Here is an 18,946-nt window from a genome sequence, read left to right as displayed (position 1 = left end):
AGGGCTCTTGCGGGTGGGACACAGGCACTTGACCCAGCTGGAAGGGGACAATCCTCAGATGCTCACCTCAGCCCTGTCCAAGTCCAGCCTCAGGTGGCTTGTGTTCAGCCATTCATCAATGGATCTCATGCATACTTGAATGATGGAACTGGCAATGTCTGTGTCTTTGTTGAGGGTGAGGAGCACCTGGCTGTCAATGGCATACGAGCTGATGATGAGGTGCTGTGCGCATGTGATGGTGGAGAGGGGGGTCCTGGACACTCTGTAGATTGACATGCTGAGAGATGATACCTGTGCCATGTCCCAGACGATGACACCATACTACATGCTGAAGCCTTGAGTCCCACTCCCATGCCCTTGCTGGGGTACAGAGCCTGTGGGGAGTAATAAGGACGTGACCTAGTTGGTGTGACAGGGCCTGGAAGGCAGGGCAGCGCAGTGTAGGCAGTTGGAGTTGCACACTCAGAATGCAAAGGTGTCGTGTGTGCGCCCAGGGTATGTCTGACAGCAGGCGTTAGATGTGCGGATGGACATAGCTCGGAGTGTGGCTGATACATCAGACTGTAGTGTGATGTGGGTTATGCAAGGACAGGATGGTGTTGCAATGTGCACCTTGCATGTGCTGATGGTTCAGCCTTTGGCACCGCGTGGCGGCAACAGTGGCATAGAGAAGCTGTGGACAGCCAAATGAATGGGTGGAGGGAGGAAGTGAGGAGCATCTTGGAGGCGTGTCTGTTGGCAAATCTGGATACTCCGTGGGCCCTTGCTGCAGGGGCCGCAGCAGCAGGCGGCTTCTCCTTGCAAAATGACAGAATTTGCACACAAAGACTAGGATGTCAGAAGGACAACTGCAACAGGCGCGTGTGGAAAGTAAGGAGTGTCCATTGTCACATGGCACACCCAGAGACAATGCATGCACAATCACCAAAGAAGCATGACACCGGATCATGAAACAGAAGGCCGACCTGCGCACACGAGACACACCCTCAGCAGCTGTTGATGGCCCATTGTGTGGACCAACATGCCAAAATACATACACGACCATGTACTTCATGCCCAATAGGGTGCCCAATCCATGAGCTACTGCATGCATGTTGCTAAACTACACATGGACTCCTATGCATAATCTTCCACAACTATGCCAGATATGCCGCATGCAAAGTGGCAAGATACCTGCATTGACAGAGATGAGGCACCTTGGAGTGTGACGAACACCTTTATTACACAGCCTTACACTAATGCAAATGCATCCATTGGAACAGACTCACAGGTCATTTGGCAGTCAGGAAGGGTGACTATGAATTCATGGGAGCCATGCAACACATCATGTGGCCCATGGTGAGTCGACATGTATGCATGGTAACACTACATGCACAGGAGCAGTTCCCACATATCACAAACACGTACCACCCACAAAATGCCTTGCTGCACTCCTTACCCCAATTGACTTTTCTGTGCATGTAACTCCGATCCAGCACACGTTGCAATACTCATGAGGAATAGCAGGTGGGCAATGAGGACATGAGCAGACGACAGCCGCAAGAACCTGGGGAGGACAGACACACAACAAGTCAGCGAAGAGCTAGTAATCCGCAGACATGTACATGTACTCTACAGGAATGATGTTGCCACCATGCCCTTAATAAATTTAGTGTCCCAGCTAAAATGTGTGGACTGACATCATCACTTGAATGACACATCAGAACACACCTCCAAGTCACTTAGCACACAGTCAGCTCGACACACACATTGCAACACATGCCACACAAGGCTCAAAGCGTGCACACTCAGACACAGGGACTCACCATCATGAGAAGAAGTTGCGGATAAACTGACTCCGGATGTCCTCATCCTCATCCTCACTTGCCCCGTGCCCGAGCCCTTCATCCTCCACAGGTGGATGATCCTGCTCATCCGGATCAAGGATGAGTGGCACGGCCTCCTCCACTGCCATGTTGTGCAGCATGCAGCACACAATGAAAATTTTGCAGACCTTCACCGGGGCATATGGGAGGGCGCCGCCGGTCTTGCGGAGGCACCGGAATCTGCTCTTCAGGAGTCCAAACGTCCTCTCAATCACGCGCCTCGTCTGCCCATGGGTGTCGTTGTACCGGTGTTCTGCGGCTGTTCTGGGGTTGCGGAGAGGCGTCATCAGCCATGGCATGTTGGGATAGCCAGAGTCCCCTACATGGAAACATCATGTGAAGAAGTGGGTCAGGAGATGCCGTAAGATACAAAGATAGCGCTGAACACAGGACCAACAGAGTATACCCACCAACAAGACATACTCGTTCCCTGTGCAGCTGCAGCATCATTTCTGGCACCCTGCTACGCCTCATGATGTATGCATCGTGTGCGGACCCTGGAAAACGGGCACAGACATGGGAAATCAGCATGTTAGCAAGACACACCACAAGGGCATTAATGGAGTGGTAATGTTTTCTGTTTCTATAGGCTACCTCCTGTGCCTGTGGTGGTACCAAAGCCACATGTGTCCCATCAATGGCCCCAATTACATGAGGCATCCCTCCCAGGGCATAGAACTCACCCTTGACACATGTCAACTGCTCACGAGTGGGGAAATGGGTCATACAGGTGCACCAACATGGCTTCTATAACATCATGCAGGACACGGCTGAACATTGTCTGGGACATGCCACCGACATCAGCTATGGTCAATTGAAACGTGCCGGTGGTAAACAAATTTAGGGCTGCCATCACCTTCATCTTGGGGGTCAGAGCTGTAGGATACCTGTGTAGTGGTTGGAGGTGTGGTGCAAGCCGGCGGGTCAAGTCCTCTATCAACTCTTGGGAGAAGCGGTATCTGCGAATGCAGTCATGTTCACGCATGGCATCCGGGTCTGGCATTCGTCAGGGGAGAGGCGGTGCCCTGCAGAGATTTGGAAGGAATAACGAAGAGTGAGTACATTACCACACCAATGTCACTGAGGTGAGCACATATTCAACAGCTAATACACATCTGCTTAATACAGAGTCTGTGCTGTGCAATACATCCAGGACACGTAGGCCAGCCAGGTGATACTCCTACGAAGAGCCAGCCACAATAGTTGCATGGCAATGTTGACGTGACATGCCATTAACAGAGCTGTGGGCCAGTGTAAGTGAAAAGCCAGACACATTACATGAGTGACAGACATCCACATATCAGCATTTGAAGGATGTCATCTCATACAGACAGCTGGCGGGAGTCTAGACGCACAGGTCACATGTAATCTTAAAAAGGAAAGATAACACACATTTCCATGAAGGGGGACATGTCAAAAACTGACACATGTTGGATGCTGCTACAGCAGATGGATTTGGTGGAACACCAACGGAAAGATCATGGGAACACATGACACACACTTGACATAGTCACATCGTGGCACGCTGGGAGTCACATGTCAGGTGTAATTATCCGTGTACCTGGCATCAGGGGACAGTTGCGGGTGTTGCTGACTGTGCCATACCAGTGATGCAGTGCTTGACACGTGTGTCGTACATGCACACATGTGCAAAGTGTGAATAGGAAGTGTGCCACGTAGTGCCCCATCACACATGACATGTGTAAACAGCTCGTCACACCTCTATTGTGCCACAACATGAGGAGACATGTGCCACATCACTGCCTGACACACCTAGGCCCTGCACATGAAGGACTGCACTGACAATGACTTGATGTACAGCCTTGTGTGAGTCTGACGCCTCCATTCCTTTCGTGTGTCGCCTCCTATCACCAGTGTAAGCTGTGAAAGGCAGTACACACGCTCTGAGGGCGTGTGTAGGGCCCGTACCCACGCGTGTACGGCCCGTACACGCGTGAGTACGTGCCTATCACTATAGTTGGGGGTACCGTAGGTCCTAGTGATACGGCCCATACTCACGCGTGTATGGCCCGTACACGCGTGAGTACGGCCCGTATCACTAGGACCTACGGTACCCCCAACTATAGTGATAGGCCCGTACACGCGTGAGTACGGCCCGTATCACTAGGACCTACGGTACCCCCAACTATAGTGATAGGCACGTACTCACGCGTGTACGGGCCGTACACGCGTGAGTACGGCCCGTATCACTATAGTTGGGGGTACCGTAGGTCCTAGTGATATGGCCCGTACCCATGCGTGTACGGCCCGTACACGCGTGAGTACGGGCCGTATCACTGTAGTGATGTTGCCCTAGGGGTACGTGTGAAACGCGCCGTACCTGTGTGGTGATTTCAGAATTACAATGGGGACACATGAGGGTCAAGTATTAGGGCCTAAATGCATGCTGGTTGTCATGGATACCGAGTTTCAGGTTCAAAATTTGACATCATGTGGTCTGGAAAAATCAGTTGGCCACATTTAACATTGTTGCAAAGTGGTTGTTGACTTGACATGATGCTGCAAAATCGAAAGATGCAAAGGCTGTCACTGGTGTATGTTTAAAGGGATTGGAGGAAACGTAGGATGCAAATGAGTCTGACCAATCACTCTGTCCTCCTGTAAATGAAATAGGCCAGCAAGGCAGATATAAGGCAGCCAGAACCCCTGAGAGGGCACTTGCCTGCACAACATGTCAGTCGATACACTGCTGCTGTATTGTCTCCCTCTGGCACCATATCAAGGACTGTGGAGAGGGCCCAGCCTTTCACCCAGGAGGAGAACCAGGCCCTGCTGGATGTGATCCTCCCACAGTACCCCATGCTGTACGGTCGACCAGGGGAGCAGGTGAGTGCTGACTCCACTGCCTTTGCCTGTGCACCTTTCTTGTGTCTGTCACTTCTGGCATTGTGGCCAGGTGTGACAGACATGCAATGTTGGTTGGAGTTGGACCCGGGGGGGGGACGGCTTATGTCTCTCATGCAGGGCTTGATGTAGTTCATGTGTGCACTCTTCACTTGCATTGTGCTTACTGTGACATTCACTGCATAGTGCATGGCACATTCCGCCAGCCTAATCGTCTTGGGCATTCTTGTTCTATTGTCCTGCCGTGAATCAGTGGTCACCCTGGTGTGACAGGTGACTGCACCCACAGATGTGTGTGAGAGTTGAGTGGAGCTGTGGTGAGAGTGTCCAAATGATGTGTACGCCCCCTGGACATTGATGTGTGTGAATGTTTCTTGTCATGTGGGTGAGTGTCTATGTGGAGTGTTGCACCACAGCTGCATGGAGGAGGCAACTGCTCAATCCATCTGATGTGTGAAGTAAGCCGTGCTGTGTGTCTGACTTGCTGAGCTAGCCCCGCTCCTGTGACCCCCCCTGGCAAGTGGCACATTTGCAGAGTGAGGTGTGCATCCGCAGTTGGCAATGGCAGGTGATTGATGTGTGCCAGTGTGTGTCTGTGTACTCTGCTGAGGTTCAGTCAGTGGCCTGGGGCATGTGACTGATTTTCGGTGCTGTCCATCAGCCTTGTGTTGCTTGGGATGCACAGTGTGTGCCATGATCAGGGATTGTTTCGCACCCCTCATGCCACCTGTGCACTTACTATGCCATGTTGTGCATTGGTGTGCCCACAGTGGAAAAAGTCCCTATGACTAAGGTGCTATTACTTGCCAGCATACTATGCCCTGTTCAACAGATCAAAGATGTTCAAATGTGTGTCTCTGTGACATGGTGCAGGTGTAGTGATGTTGTCCCACTTTGTCATACACACAGGTATCCCCCTACCACAAGGGGAAGATCTGGAAGGATGCCGTCAAGGCCGTGCAATCGGTGGAGGGTCGCAGGCGCAAGTGATTAGCTGTTGAACATGTGCTCACCTCAGTGACATTGGTGTGGTAATGTACTCACTCTTCGTTATTCCTTCCAAATCTCTGCAGGGCACCGCCTCTCCCCAGACGAATGCCAGACCCGGATGCCATGCGTGAACATGACTGCATTCGCAGATACCGCTTCTCCCAAGAGTTGATAGAGGACTTGACCCGCCGGCTTGCACCACACCTCCAACCACTACACAGGTATCCTACAGCTCTGACCCCCAAGATGAAGGTGATGGGAGTTACAGCAGCAGAAAGGGGGTATGTACATGTGTGTTTGTTGTGTGTCGCCAGCTTTTGGATCTGCTCAGTCGCCTGGATACACTGCCAGGCTATATATGTGCAGTGCATATCCTGTTCCCCCAAGTCAACCTGTGCTGTTCTTCCTCCCTTCCCCTCCTTGACATGTGTTACCTGGTCTGTGTGCCATCACTATTGCACATGGTCATCTAGGCTGCCAGTTTATCAATATGCACACTGCTTTCAGCATCATGTGTGGGGGTGGTCTGCCTGTGCCCTGTCCCGTTCGGTCATTTGGGGGTGCTTAATTGTTGGCACTGATGCTGAGTCTCAACATAGGAGTGTGAGGGTTCAAATGAACAGACTTGCAGCATGCATTACCAATGTAGTGGCCTCAGACATGATGTGCATGAGTGGGACATATGCTTAGTGCCGGGACGGTTGCTCCTGTAACAGTCAGCTCATTCCAGGACCATGGAGCAGTGTGCACACTACAGTCCCCTGACACAGCCTGCCCTCCTACTCATGTGTGTCATCCAACACTGTGCACATTCACAGTGGGTACATCATGGCTCTGCCTCTGTGGCATTGTTCCCTGGCATAGGTAGTATTTTTCACATGTGTGATACATTTGTCCACTGGGCAGGGATACACCAGTTTGCTTGTGCATACTCACACTGGGCAGTGCCTATGTGGCTATTCACAACAATCTGTTGATGTTTGTTTCTGACCTATATGTTTTGCCAGCCCTACAAGGTGATGTCGTGTTAATGAAGCTAGTTTTCAAGCACAGTTATTGTAACCCTGAATAAGAGGTTTAACTTCTTGATCGGTATCAGTCACATTGACTCAGGTATGGGTGGGTGTGTGCGGGAGGGGCGTATATGTTCAACCCTGATGTTTCATTGCCAGTTCTGACTTGTGTGTGATGAGTCGCAGTACAGAAAGTCATCGTGCAGTGCCCCCCTGATGTTGGCCAGTGCTTAATGTTTGTGCGTCATTGCCAGTGTCAGTTTTTGACAATCATGTATCCTGGTTGTACATTTTTGCCACCTGTGTGTGGTTCAGATGCTACACAGTTGTGACTTTGTGTGCTGACATCTGTGGGTACATTCTGGCTTGCCATGAGGGTGTCCCCACAGTACAGCTAGGCTTTTTTACAAAACAATTGCAGGCCCTGAACCACGCCGTCTGACCCCCCGTACTCCGACAATGAGGCGGAGACGGGAACTGAAGCGGGGCTAATATTACCAGACGTGGTAACAGGCAGTGGTAAGGGTTCTCCCAACCCGATTGAATCAACAGACGGAGTCTGCACCACAGAGGCAAAAGTCCTCGTAAGCTCAGAGGTAAGCGCAGGGGCGAGCACAGGGATGCAATGCAGAGGATCAGGGTAAGAGGTATGGGCAGAGTCCTCCATTATAGCCTGAGGAGGGGGAGATTGCAAAGGATTTGAGGAAGAGTTTGGAATAGAAATTAACTGGTTATTGCAAGGTGGAGGACAGAGATCGGAGACTGAAACAGAAGTGGGCTCTGGTGATGGGACCAAAGAATGGTCTTGATTACACTCATGGATGCCCTCAACACTAGGCGGAAGGGGGGTGCCTAGTTGTGCAGTAGGGCTTTTTCCAATATTAAGGAGTTGGGGGACAGCTTTGAAATAAGAGCGCAAAGAGGGTGTTATCTTGGAGTTTGAATCTAAGACAGACTTTACTGACCTTACAACCCTGTTAGCCTTGTAAGCTCGCTTAGCCTTCACCTCATTAGCTAGAAAGGATGAAGCTTTTATTGCAGATTGTGACCTTTGTGGCAAACTTGTTGTGGACTGATGAGACTTTGGGGTCTTTTGTATCTTCACCCCCCTACTAACAGCTTTACTATCATAGGGCGGGTGACCCTTTACACCCTTGTCTTCCCTGCCTGCCTTGTCTCGGTCCTTGGAGGTGCACGCTCTAAGATAGGAAGGTAGGGCACTGCCCCCGGCTCCGAGACTGCTTTCTGGAAACCCCGAGGCTCCAGGCTGACTCCCCCGGACTCCGCCTAGCTCCTCTGCCCCGGGGAAATTATTCAGACCTCCCCCCAACTCCTTCCCCTTCACCTGGAGTCTCTGCTTCTACCTCAGGGGGTAGAGGGCGATGGTCAGCCCCAGCGCCAGGTTCAAACAGTTCCACAGGCTCAGGCGCAGAGCCCATCTCAGGGGAGGCAAGAAGTAATATTGAGCGGCAGCCTCCAACAGACTTCGCACGCATTGGGAGCCGGGTTATATCAAGAGACCCCAGCCGACCTAGCATCGTCCCTACTACCTCTTTTACCAGTTCCCTCTCTAGAGCAAATGTTTCGGTCTCTCTCAGCCGACATTAAACATGGTTTTGAAGAATCAGCTGTGATTCAGAGAGATCAAAAAGCTATTGTGAGGCGCTGGGTAGTAAAGTTGATGGGCTCAATGCGAGAACTAATGCGTTAGAAGAAGCGGTTGGCGGGCTATCCTTGCATATAGATAATGCGAGGGACAAGATAGTGAATCTCAAGAAGGAAGACAATTGCTGAGAGGATGGAGACTTTGGAAAACCATGCCAGGCGTAATAACATCCGGATTTTGAATATTCCCGAGGGAATTGAGGGCTCTGACGTCAAAGGTTTCATTGTCCCTTTGCTAGCTCTTTCTTTAAAGCTGGGGCTATCTGAAGAAGAAATAGCTAGTGATATCCAACGGGTACACAGAGAACCTTTAAGACGAAATTCTCAAAGATCAAAACAGAGGAGGATCCTTGTGAATTTTCACACCTACACCATAAAGGAGCAGATTCTTAATGCAGCATTAAAGCTAAAGTCCCTGGACTATAAAGGCTTTACATTTCAGATACGGTCCGACTTATCTAGAGTGACACTTGAAAAGCAATGGGAGCTGGGCAAAAGGATGGATGCATTTCGGAAACTTGGTGCCACCGTCCAGCTAAGTTTTCCTGCAATACTGAAAATTATGCTGAATAACAAAATATACAATATATTCGTACAGATCAGGCCGCTGATGACTTGTTAACTACCCTCCAAAGTGACAGGGGCGCAGCGGGAGGGCCTCCCTGAGCAACTTACCTTTAGTTGATCCACCCTCACAATTATTCTCTACCATTTTGGTTAGGGAATTCATATTCTCATACATCCTTGTATATGCATAGGCTAGGTACACGAGACGTTAACCATTAGGCCAGAGTGACTCTTTACCAGTTGGCCTGAAAACTAATATATGACTTGCGGATCAGAAACCCATGGCTAGGTAGAGACGCATGTTAGTGTCCACCAACAGTAGTATTCTTTATAGTGTGGAATGGAAGGACTGAGAGAGGGAGTGATAGAGAGTCGTTTTCTTTCACTGGGGTAAGAAGTTCTTCAAAAGAGATATATTCAAACAAGAAGAAAAGAACAAATATTTCCCAACCTTTTCTTAAGGAAATATCATTGCCTACACTTTAGACTGAGCAAACAATGACATTGCAAGACCAGGGATTGAACACCTAACCTTCAGAATAAGAGTCTAAGCCCTTAACCATTGGGCCACAGTGACTCTTGACCAGTTGGCCTGAAAACTAATATATGACATGCGGATCAGAAACACATGGCTAGGTAGAGAAGTATGTTAGTGTCCACCAACAGTACTATTCTTTATAGTGTGGAATGGAAGGACAGAGAGGGAACGATAGAGAGTCGTTTTCATTCACTGGAGTAATAAGTTCTTCAAAAGAGATATATTCAAACAAGATCAAAAGAAAAAATATTTCCCAACCTTACTAAAGGAAACACTATTGCCTACTCTTTAACCTGCACAAACAGTGACATTGCAAGCCCAGGGATTGAACACCTAACCTTCAGAGTAAGATTCTAAGACCTTAACCATTAGGCCAGAGTGCCTCTTTACCACTTGTCCTGAAAACTAATATATGACATGCGGATCAGAAACACATGGCTAGGTAGAGAAGTATGTTAGTGTCCACCAACAGTACTATTCTTTATAGTGTGGAATGGAAGGACCAAGAGAGGGAACGGTAGAGAGTCATTTTCTTTCACTGGGGTAAGAAGTTCTTCAAAAGAGATATATTCAAACAAGATCAAAAGAAAAAATATCTCCCACCCTTACTGAAGGAAATACCATTGCGTACACTTTAGACTGAACAAACAATGACATTAATCACCTAACATTCAGAGTAAGCGTCTAAGACCTTAACCATTAGGCCTGAGTGACTCTTTACTAGTTGGCCTGAAAACTAATAGATGACATTCGGATCAGAAACCCATGGCTAGGTAGAGAAGTATGTTAGTGTCCACCAACAGTACTATTCTTTATAGTGTGGAATGGAAGGACTGAGTGATGGAACGATAGAGAGTGGTTTTCTTTCACTGAGGTAAGAGGTTCTTCAAAAGAGAGATATTCAAACAAGATCAAAAGAAAAAATATTTCCCAAATTCACTGAAGGAAATACCATTGCCTACACTTTAGAGTGAGCAAACAATGACATTGATCACCTAACCTTCAGAGTAAGCGTCTAAGACCTTAACCATTAGGCCAGAGTAACTCTTTACTAATGGGCCTGAAAACTAATATATGACATGCGGATCAGAAACCCATGGCTAGGTGGAGAAGTATGTTAATGTGCACCAACAGTACTATTCTGTATAGTGTGGAATGGAAGGACTGAGAGAGGGAACGATAGATAGTCGTTTTCTTTCACTGGGGAAAGAAGTTCTTCAAAAGATATATATTCAAACAAGGTCAAAAGAAAAACATATCTCCCAACCTTACTGAAGGAAATACCATTGCGTACACTTTATACTGAGCAAACAGTGACATTGCAAGACGATGGATTGAACACCTAACCTTCAGAGTAAGAAGCTAAGACCTTGACCATTAGGCCAGAATGACTGTTTACCATTTGGCCTGAAAACTTATATATGACATGAACCATTAGGCCAGAGAGACTCTTTACCAGTTGGCCTGAAAACTAATATATGACATGCGGATCAGAAACCCATGGCTAGGTAGAGAAGTATGTTGGTGTCCACCAACAGTGCTATTCTTTGTAGTGTCGAATGGAAGGACTGAGAGAGGGAACGATAGAGAGTCGTTTTCATTCACTGGGGTAAGAAGTTCTGCAAAAGAGATATATTCAAAGAAGATCAAAAGAACAAATATTTCCCATCCTTACTGAAGAAAATATAATTGCCTACAGTTTAGACTGAGAAAACAGTGACATTGCAAGACCAAGGATTAAACACCTAATCTGCAGAGTAAGGGTTTAAGACCTTAACCATTAGGCCAGATTGACTCTTTACCAGTTGGCCTGAAAATTAATATATGACATGCGGATCAGAAACCCATCGCTAGGTAGAGAAGTATAGTAGTGTCCACCTACAGTACAATTCTGTATAGTGTGGAATGGAAGGACTGAGAGAGGGAACTATAGAGAGTCGTATTCTTTCACTGGGGTAAGAAGTTCTTCAAAAGAGATATATTCAAACAAGATCAAAAGAAAAAAGATTTCCCAACCTTACAGAAGGAAACACCATTGCCTACATTTTAGACTGAGCAAACAATGACATTGATCACCTAACCTTCAGAGTCTAAGACCTTAACCATTAGGCCAGAGTGACACTTTACCAGTTGGCCTGAAAACTAATATATGACATGCGGATCAGAAACCCATGGCTAGGTAGAGAAGTATGTTAGTTTCCACCAACAGTAATATTCTTCATAGTGTGGAATGGAAGGACTGAGAGAGGGAACGATAGATAGTCGTTTTCTTTCACTGGGGTAAGAAGTTCTTCAAAAGAGATATATTCAAACAAGATCAAAAGAAAAAATATTTCCCAACATTACTGAAGGAAATACCATTGTCTACACTTTACACTGAGCAAACAGTGACAGTGCAAGACCAAGGATTGAACACCTAACCTTCAGAGTAAGAGACTAGTACCTTAACTATTAGGCCAGAATGACTCTATACCAGTTCGCCAGAAAACTAATATATGACATGCAGATCAGAAACCCATGACTAGGTAGAAAAGTATATTAGTGTCCACCAACAGTACTATTCTTTGTAGTGTGGAATGGAAGGACTGAGAGAGGGAACAATAGAGAGTTGTTTTCTTTCACTGGGGTAAGAAGTTCTTCAAAAGAGATATATTCAAACAAGATCAAAAGAATAAATCTGTCCCAACCTTACTGAAGGAAATACCATCGCCTACACTATAGACTGAGCAAACAGTGACATTGCAAGACAAGGAATTGAACACCTAATCTGCAGAGTAAGGGTCTAAGGCCTTAACCAATAGGCCAGATTGACTCTTTACTAGTTGTCCTGAAAACGAATATATGAAATGCGGATCAGAAACCCATGGCTAGGTAGAGAAGTATGTTAGTGTCCACCAACAGTACTATTCTTTATAGTGTGGAATGGAAGGACTGAGAGATGGAACGATAGAGAGTCGTTTTCTTTCACTGGGGTAAGAAGTTCTTCAAAAGAGATATATTCAAACAAGATCAAAAGAAAAATATTTCCCAACCTTACTGAAGGAAATACCATTGCATACATTTTAGACTGAGCAAACAATGACATTGATCACCTAACCTTCAGAGTAAATGTCTAAGACCTTAACCATTAGGCCAGAGTGACTCTGTTCCAGTAGGCCTGAAAACTAATATATGACTTGCGGATCAGAAATCCATGGCTAGGTAGAGAAGTAAGTTAGTGTCCACCAACAGTACTATTCTTTATAGTGTGGAATGGAAGGACTGAGAGATGGAACGATAGTCGTTTTCTTTCCCTGGGGTAAGAATTTCTTCAAAAGAGATATATTCAAACAAGATCAAAAGAAAAAATATTTCCCAATCTTACTGAAGGAAATACCATTGCCTACACTTTAGACAGAGCAAACAATTACATTGCAAGACCAGGGACTGAACACCTAAGCGTCAGAGTATGAGTCTAAGACCTTAACCATTAGGCCACAGTGACTCTTTATCAGTTGGCCTGAAAACCAATATATGACATGCGGATCAGAAACCCATGGCTAAGTAGAGAAGTATGGGGAAGGGAGGGGACGGGGCCTGAGGTGACATGTGCAAACACGCGCTCTATGGCGCGTTTTAAGTTGGGGAAATAATTCCTCTTCAGTCTTGATGGCCCCTGGGGGCAAACTAGCCCACCAGGTGCTTCCAGTAAGCGCCACTGCGATGCGTTGCAGAGAGGTGGTCCAGGCCGTGCCACTTTTTACACCTCTCTGCAACGCAGCTCTGTGGCGCTTACTGGAGGTACCTAGGTGGCTAGTTGGACCCTAGGGACCCTCAGGATTCAAATGAACTTAATCTCCCAACTAAAAACGGCCACAGGGCGTGTTTACACAGTGGTGAATGGAGGGGACCGAGCCTGAGATGAAGTGTGCAAACACGCCCTGTGGTGCGTTTTAAGTTGGGGAAATAATTCACCTTCAATCCTGAGGGACCCAGGGGGCCAACTAGCCCACCAGGTGCTTCCAGTAAGCGCCACTGCGCTGCGTTGCAGAGAGGTGGTCTAGGCCATGCCCCTTTTTATATCTCTCTGCAACACAGCTCTGTGGCGCTAAGGCGTCAATACACGTATTATTTCCCTCTTTGAGAAGCCACAGTTTGAGCGCCACCCCAATCAATCAATTGCGTTTGTAATCATTAATAAGCTAAAATAAAGAAAATATTTTTAGCAAGCTATAAATTCCACGTAATCACACTACCAGCTAGCCAAAAAGGTAGTTTAGAAATTAACTCTTGAAAGAAGTGATATTTTGATGAGTCTGAAGAGAATTGCCTGAGAAACATTTTTCACTGAATCCTCTTGTATTCTCAGAGTGGCGCAGCTCTCACCTGCAGCCGTAGGTATTGTGGCGGCCCCCAAATCCTCTCTCCTCTCGGAGCTGCAAGAGTCGGCTGTAGGGATATCGGGTTCGCATGCCTGGACTGCCGCTCCGGCTGTCCCTGCGGCGGCGGTCAGGCACAGCATCATTCGCAGCGGCGCCCGGGCGGCCCAGCCCGGCTCTCCACGCCGGCTCCCGGACGTCGGGCTTCTGCCGCCCGGCCCGCTGTAGCTCATGGGCGCCGCGTCCTCCTTGCCTGGTCAGCAGCGACCCTGCAATCCCAGCGCCTCCCGCTCCGAGGCTCTGTGCATGCTTCGCCCTCCGCTCAGCCCGGGCGCGCGACTCGGCCCCAGCAACTGCAATGTCGCCGAGCACAGCCATCTAACCCCCACTGCGCGTTTAAGCCTCGTCTTACCCTTAGTAGATGCAGGATCCTGGGCGGACAATAGCGTTCTCCAAAGCCACCTATGATTGTGCATATTTACATAGCGCGAACTCGACCCGAAGGATCAAAAAGCGCAGCCTTCGGTAGCCGAGGCTTAATAAACACGAGAACGTCCCTGTAAAAAAAAAAAAAAAAAAACACACCCACCAGTGTAAAAGGGACAGGGCTTCAAAAAGAGAAAGAAGCGAAAAAACACGCCCCGAAACCGAAAAAGACGGGGCTTGTTTCGACAGACAAAGCTCTTCTCCAATGGCTGACCAGCATTTAAGAGGCCAGCCAATGGAGAAGAGGGGCGGGTTCAAGCCCCACTACTAGAAAACATTAAATCTCGCAAGCGAGACTGCGCAAGCGCAGCCTTCGCTAGCCGAGACCTAAAAAAGAGGTTTAGAAATATCGACTTGAGAAGAGAGAAGGCCGAGGGCCTTCAGAAGCGCTAGGGCCGCACTAATCCACCCAAGGCAGGTAAGTAAAGGACCCACGGGCGACGCATGCAGTGTGAGAACACAGCCGCGGATCCCAATAGACTTCAATGTAGCAAGTCGCGGTTGGAATTTTAAAGTTTTAGGATACTTCGGGAGTCTGGAAGCAAGTCACTTACAGGGTAAGTAGTTCTAGAGCCAACATACACAGGAGCACCGCAGTGCACGAGTTACCTCACCCAGGGAAGCCGGGTACATAGGTGTCTTTTGGTGTTGGGTCACGGCGTCGTTTTCAATGGGATCCAAAGATGACTTGCTGCTTGTGAAGATAGAAGAAGTGTCCGGTGGAATCCAAGGTTGGATTCAGAAGAAGGAAGACCTGAAAGCAGAGGAGACAGTGTTCAAAGTCACTTGCCAGTGACCCGGGCCCAGGAAGATGGATGCCTACAGTCGTCGGGTGATTTCAGGTGATCACGGGTGCCTTGACTCTTCAGCCACGAGGTCCAGGAGGCGTTGACGACAACCAGGAGCTGGATTCGGCATGTCCCACAAAGTCTGCAGCTTACTGAGGTGTCGGCAACCAGATTGGAGCCAACAAGCCTTGGCAACAGCAAGTCTTGTGGAAAGTGTGAAAAGTCAGCGGTGCAGACTAGCAAGGTCTGAGGGACTCACCCAGCGAGGGTAAGTCAGGGCAGGCCTGGAGCAATCAGGGGAGCCCTTTGGTTCTGTAGAAAAGTCTTCAGGGGACCCACAAGCCAACCGGCAAGGGATCGGGAAGACGCCTCAGGAGGATTCACTTCACAGGAGCCCGCGGTCACTCGGGACGAGGTAGGCCTCTGATCTTCAATGGAAATCCTGCTGGAGGCTTGGACCACATGTGGTCCAATGCACAAGTTTGTAGAATGTCGTGAAAGGGTTGCACTCGACAATAGTGCACGGTACCCGGGTATTGCTGTTCCTCGTCACTCGTGGGGTTCACTTGCCTCAGCTTCGCTGGGGACTCACCATGGCCTTGGAGAAGTGAGGAAATCCACCTCCAGGGCTGCAAAGACTTCGGACTCCGGCGGCAGCAGGAAAGTTTGCGACCGTTGATTCAAAGTTTTGGTGCCTGCCAAGCAGGGGAGTCACTCCTTGACTCCAAAGGAGATTCTTCAGTCTTCCAAAGGTAGTGGAACATCGAAGGGCCAGGATTCTTCTTCAGAGGGTTCCCTAACTTATACTAAAAGAAAGGGAGGGACTAGCTCTATGACCACTCCTATGGGAGGGTCAGGGGAGTGGGTGGTTACACCCACTTCCCTTTGTCCAGTTTTGCGCCAGAGCAGGGGCAGGTAGACCCTGAACCGGTTTGAGCTGGCATATGCACAGAGGAGCCTACTGCTCCCCCAGTGCAGGACTTCAAAAGCACTCTAGGAGTGCACCCACCCAGCCCCAATACACTAAATCCTGTCTGGAAGGTGGTGACACCTCCCTGTTACAGGATGCCTATTGTTGGGTCTCCTCCACTGCCAGTTTCAGTCAGCAGCAGGAGGGCAGCCCAGTGTCTATGCCCTTGGTACCTAAGGTACCATATACTAGGGGCTCACAAGGTACCACAGTATCCAATCACTAGTGCACCTAATATGCACACTGTGTCATTTAAGGGAGTAAGCAGATAAGCTGGGGTGCTGGATAGCAGGATCCCAGCCAGACTAGTCAAAAACCATTAAAACACCAGGAAAAAAGTGGGGGCAACCATGCAGTCAGATTCCACCTTCCTACACTCACCCTTTTATATTTCAATGTTGTGAGCCCCCAAGCATTCCCAACAATGCATTTCTAAAGGACACAATTGCCAGACTTTGACCACCAAAACAATCCAATCGGTTTGCTTCTTGTAACTTTTCATTTAACAGTACCAAGAAAATAAATGTTGTCAATTTCACCCCAAAGAATAAGGGTCTGATTTACAATAATAATATTAACCACAGGTTATTATTGATAGTGGAGGAGTAGAGCCGTTGGCTTTGCCCCAGGCATTAACTACATAGGAGTGCTCCCACCAAGATAATACCGCCATACTGCTGAACTATAATCCATGGGTCATACAATGTCTTCGTGTTCTGGGTAGGGCAAGTAAGCACTATGGCATTTAGCACACCACAAGTCAAAAATAACAGGACACCTGCTTTTGTTTTGTTTCGATTTGCTAAGGAACTCTTTGGTTAATACTGCAAATGGCTGTACATCAATAGGTCCACAACAAGCAGACATTAGCAAGCAATATCTAAATCTGAACCAATTGCATCTAAATATGCAACTGAACCATAGGAACATTGGAAAACATAAAAGATTAGAAATAATTATTCAAATCAGTCACGATTTTCAATTGTCATGAAAGCATGATGGGATACACAAGTTAACAAATGGGTTGTAAGAAATTGGAATTTCATTAACGATATACGTTGGTGGTGGTCATGGTACAGATGTCACTCAATTAGTTAGGAGATTTTGTAAAAGGTATATAAAAGCAAACTTACTTGACTGCCTCGCAGAGCAAGCACTCATTGGAATATGTCTTTCCATCCGTTCCACAGACTGGGTTCAAATTCTTTGGACAGCCTGGCAATCCATACTCTTCACAATGTGGCTTAGGAGAAAAGAAATGAAAATGCATGACAGATACTCTGTAATTATTATACAGAAATGTAAGGTACATGAAACTGTGTAGGGATTACTTCAATCAGCAATGCACAGATACATGGCAAACAAACCCACAAGAGAATGGAAATATTGAGCAAGGACTTTCAGCAACAATGTGAGAAGAACACAAACGCCGCATTGAGGTGAAATGTAAGTACATTATTTAGTGCATGCCTGTGAAGGCTAGAGATGGACAACTACAAATTCGGGAACTAGGGGAGCCTTGGCCCTCTCTACCATACACAAGACCATATGCTCAGTATGTTCAGGCACTGATTGAAACTAACTGTAATAATTCTGCTATAGTAAAAGAAACTCAGGATTGATCTTCTCCTCTGAATGTGGCACCGAAGGAAAGACAGAAATCTCCCTACCGACGTACAGATAACGTTGTAACTATTCCTCTTCACGGAAAAGACTCTCAAGCGTTTTGGGGTCTAAAAGACTACGATTCTCATTTAGAGTCTGGTGTCATGGGGGCACATTTGTAAATTGACAGTGTCCCCTTCTCTAGACCTGGCGCTAAAGCATAGGTGAAGCCTCCCCCGGCTAAGCTGGCAGAAATCTTCAACTTGACTGCCTTTCCTCCATAGGGTTGTCAGGTCCAAGACACTGTTGGCTCTGCCCTATTTAGGGTTGGGAGACCATCACTGGCGGTCTCAGGTATAAAAAACGCGCAGAAAGAAAGCGCCCTGCTAGTGTGAACCACTATTTTTAACATCAAATAACAAGTTGTTTTGGGAGTTTGTTTTTTCACAACAAGGAAAACATTTTTAGAGGGGGTGCATCAAACAAGGTGCCCGCTTAGTAAAGCTTTAGTGCCATCAATAGAGCCACCAGAGTGGCAGCTCTACTGAAAGAAAAGGAATGCACACCAGCCAAGTGGGGCTCTTTAAATATGCTGAAGAGTTATTTGCCAGGAGGTAGAGGTCATCGCCTCCACTTACCTGGTGAGATATCTGCCAGGGTCCAAATTACCCCACGTGTTTAAGAAAATCAAGGTTCTCCTTCGGCAGGATCTCTTGCAGAATCCAATTGTAAAGACAAAGCAAAACCAGAAGCATATCATGTATCTCAAGTGGGATACTTTTATTTTGCATATTTATATAGCGCGAACTCGACACAAAAGTATTGGAGCGCTTTACATGAGCACCGTATTTACATTACACATTCAGGCACGGGGAGATTAAGTGATTTGCCCAAAATCACAGGATGTGGACGCGACCTCGAGGCTCGAACCCTGGTTTCCTGCACCAAAGTCGGCAGTTAGTTTAAGCCCACGGACCACATCCTCTACCCTAATACATTTTTGATGGACCTAGTCATTCAGTCTTGCGCAAATTTTCAACGTACTAATACTATGTCACAATACCTGAGAACACAGCTCAGGAACTGCTGTTGGGCTTTTATGATGGAAATGACAGTTATCAAAGAGAACCGTTTTCTACAGCATTCAGACGGCTTCCGCAAGGACCAGTATGGGGAAGAGCCAGACCCAAAAGAGAAAACAAACTCTCATGATGTCCAGGCTAGTTGGAGAAGATA

At 47.6% G+C, this 18,946-nt stretch overlaps 1 protein-coding gene across 1 annotated transcript in view; it reads right to left on the bottom strand.

Moving 5' to 3' along the window:
• The window catches only part of LOC146861759 (trypsin inhibitor ClTI-1-like), a 555,664-nt gene that overhangs the window by 26,018 nt on the left and 510,700 nt on the right, over positions 1–18,946 (bottom strand). Inside the window, exon 3 of the mRNA XM_085643194.1 lies at positions 17,239–17,348. Coding sequence (XP_085499320.1) covers positions 17,239–17,348 — 110 coding nt within the window. The remainder of the gene's footprint in view (positions 1–17,238; positions 17,349–18,946) is intronic.

The sequence above is a fragment of the Triturus cristatus genome, chromosome 2_2 (assembly GCF_964204655.1).
Source record: "Triturus cristatus chromosome 2_2, aTriCri1.1, whole genome shotgun sequence".
NCBI classification, from domain to species: domain Eukaryota; kingdom Metazoa; phylum Chordata; class Amphibia; order Caudata; family Salamandridae; genus Triturus; species Triturus cristatus.
The sequence above is the reverse complement of the archived record's forward strand: the minus strand, read 5'-3'. Positions and strand labels throughout refer to the sequence as shown.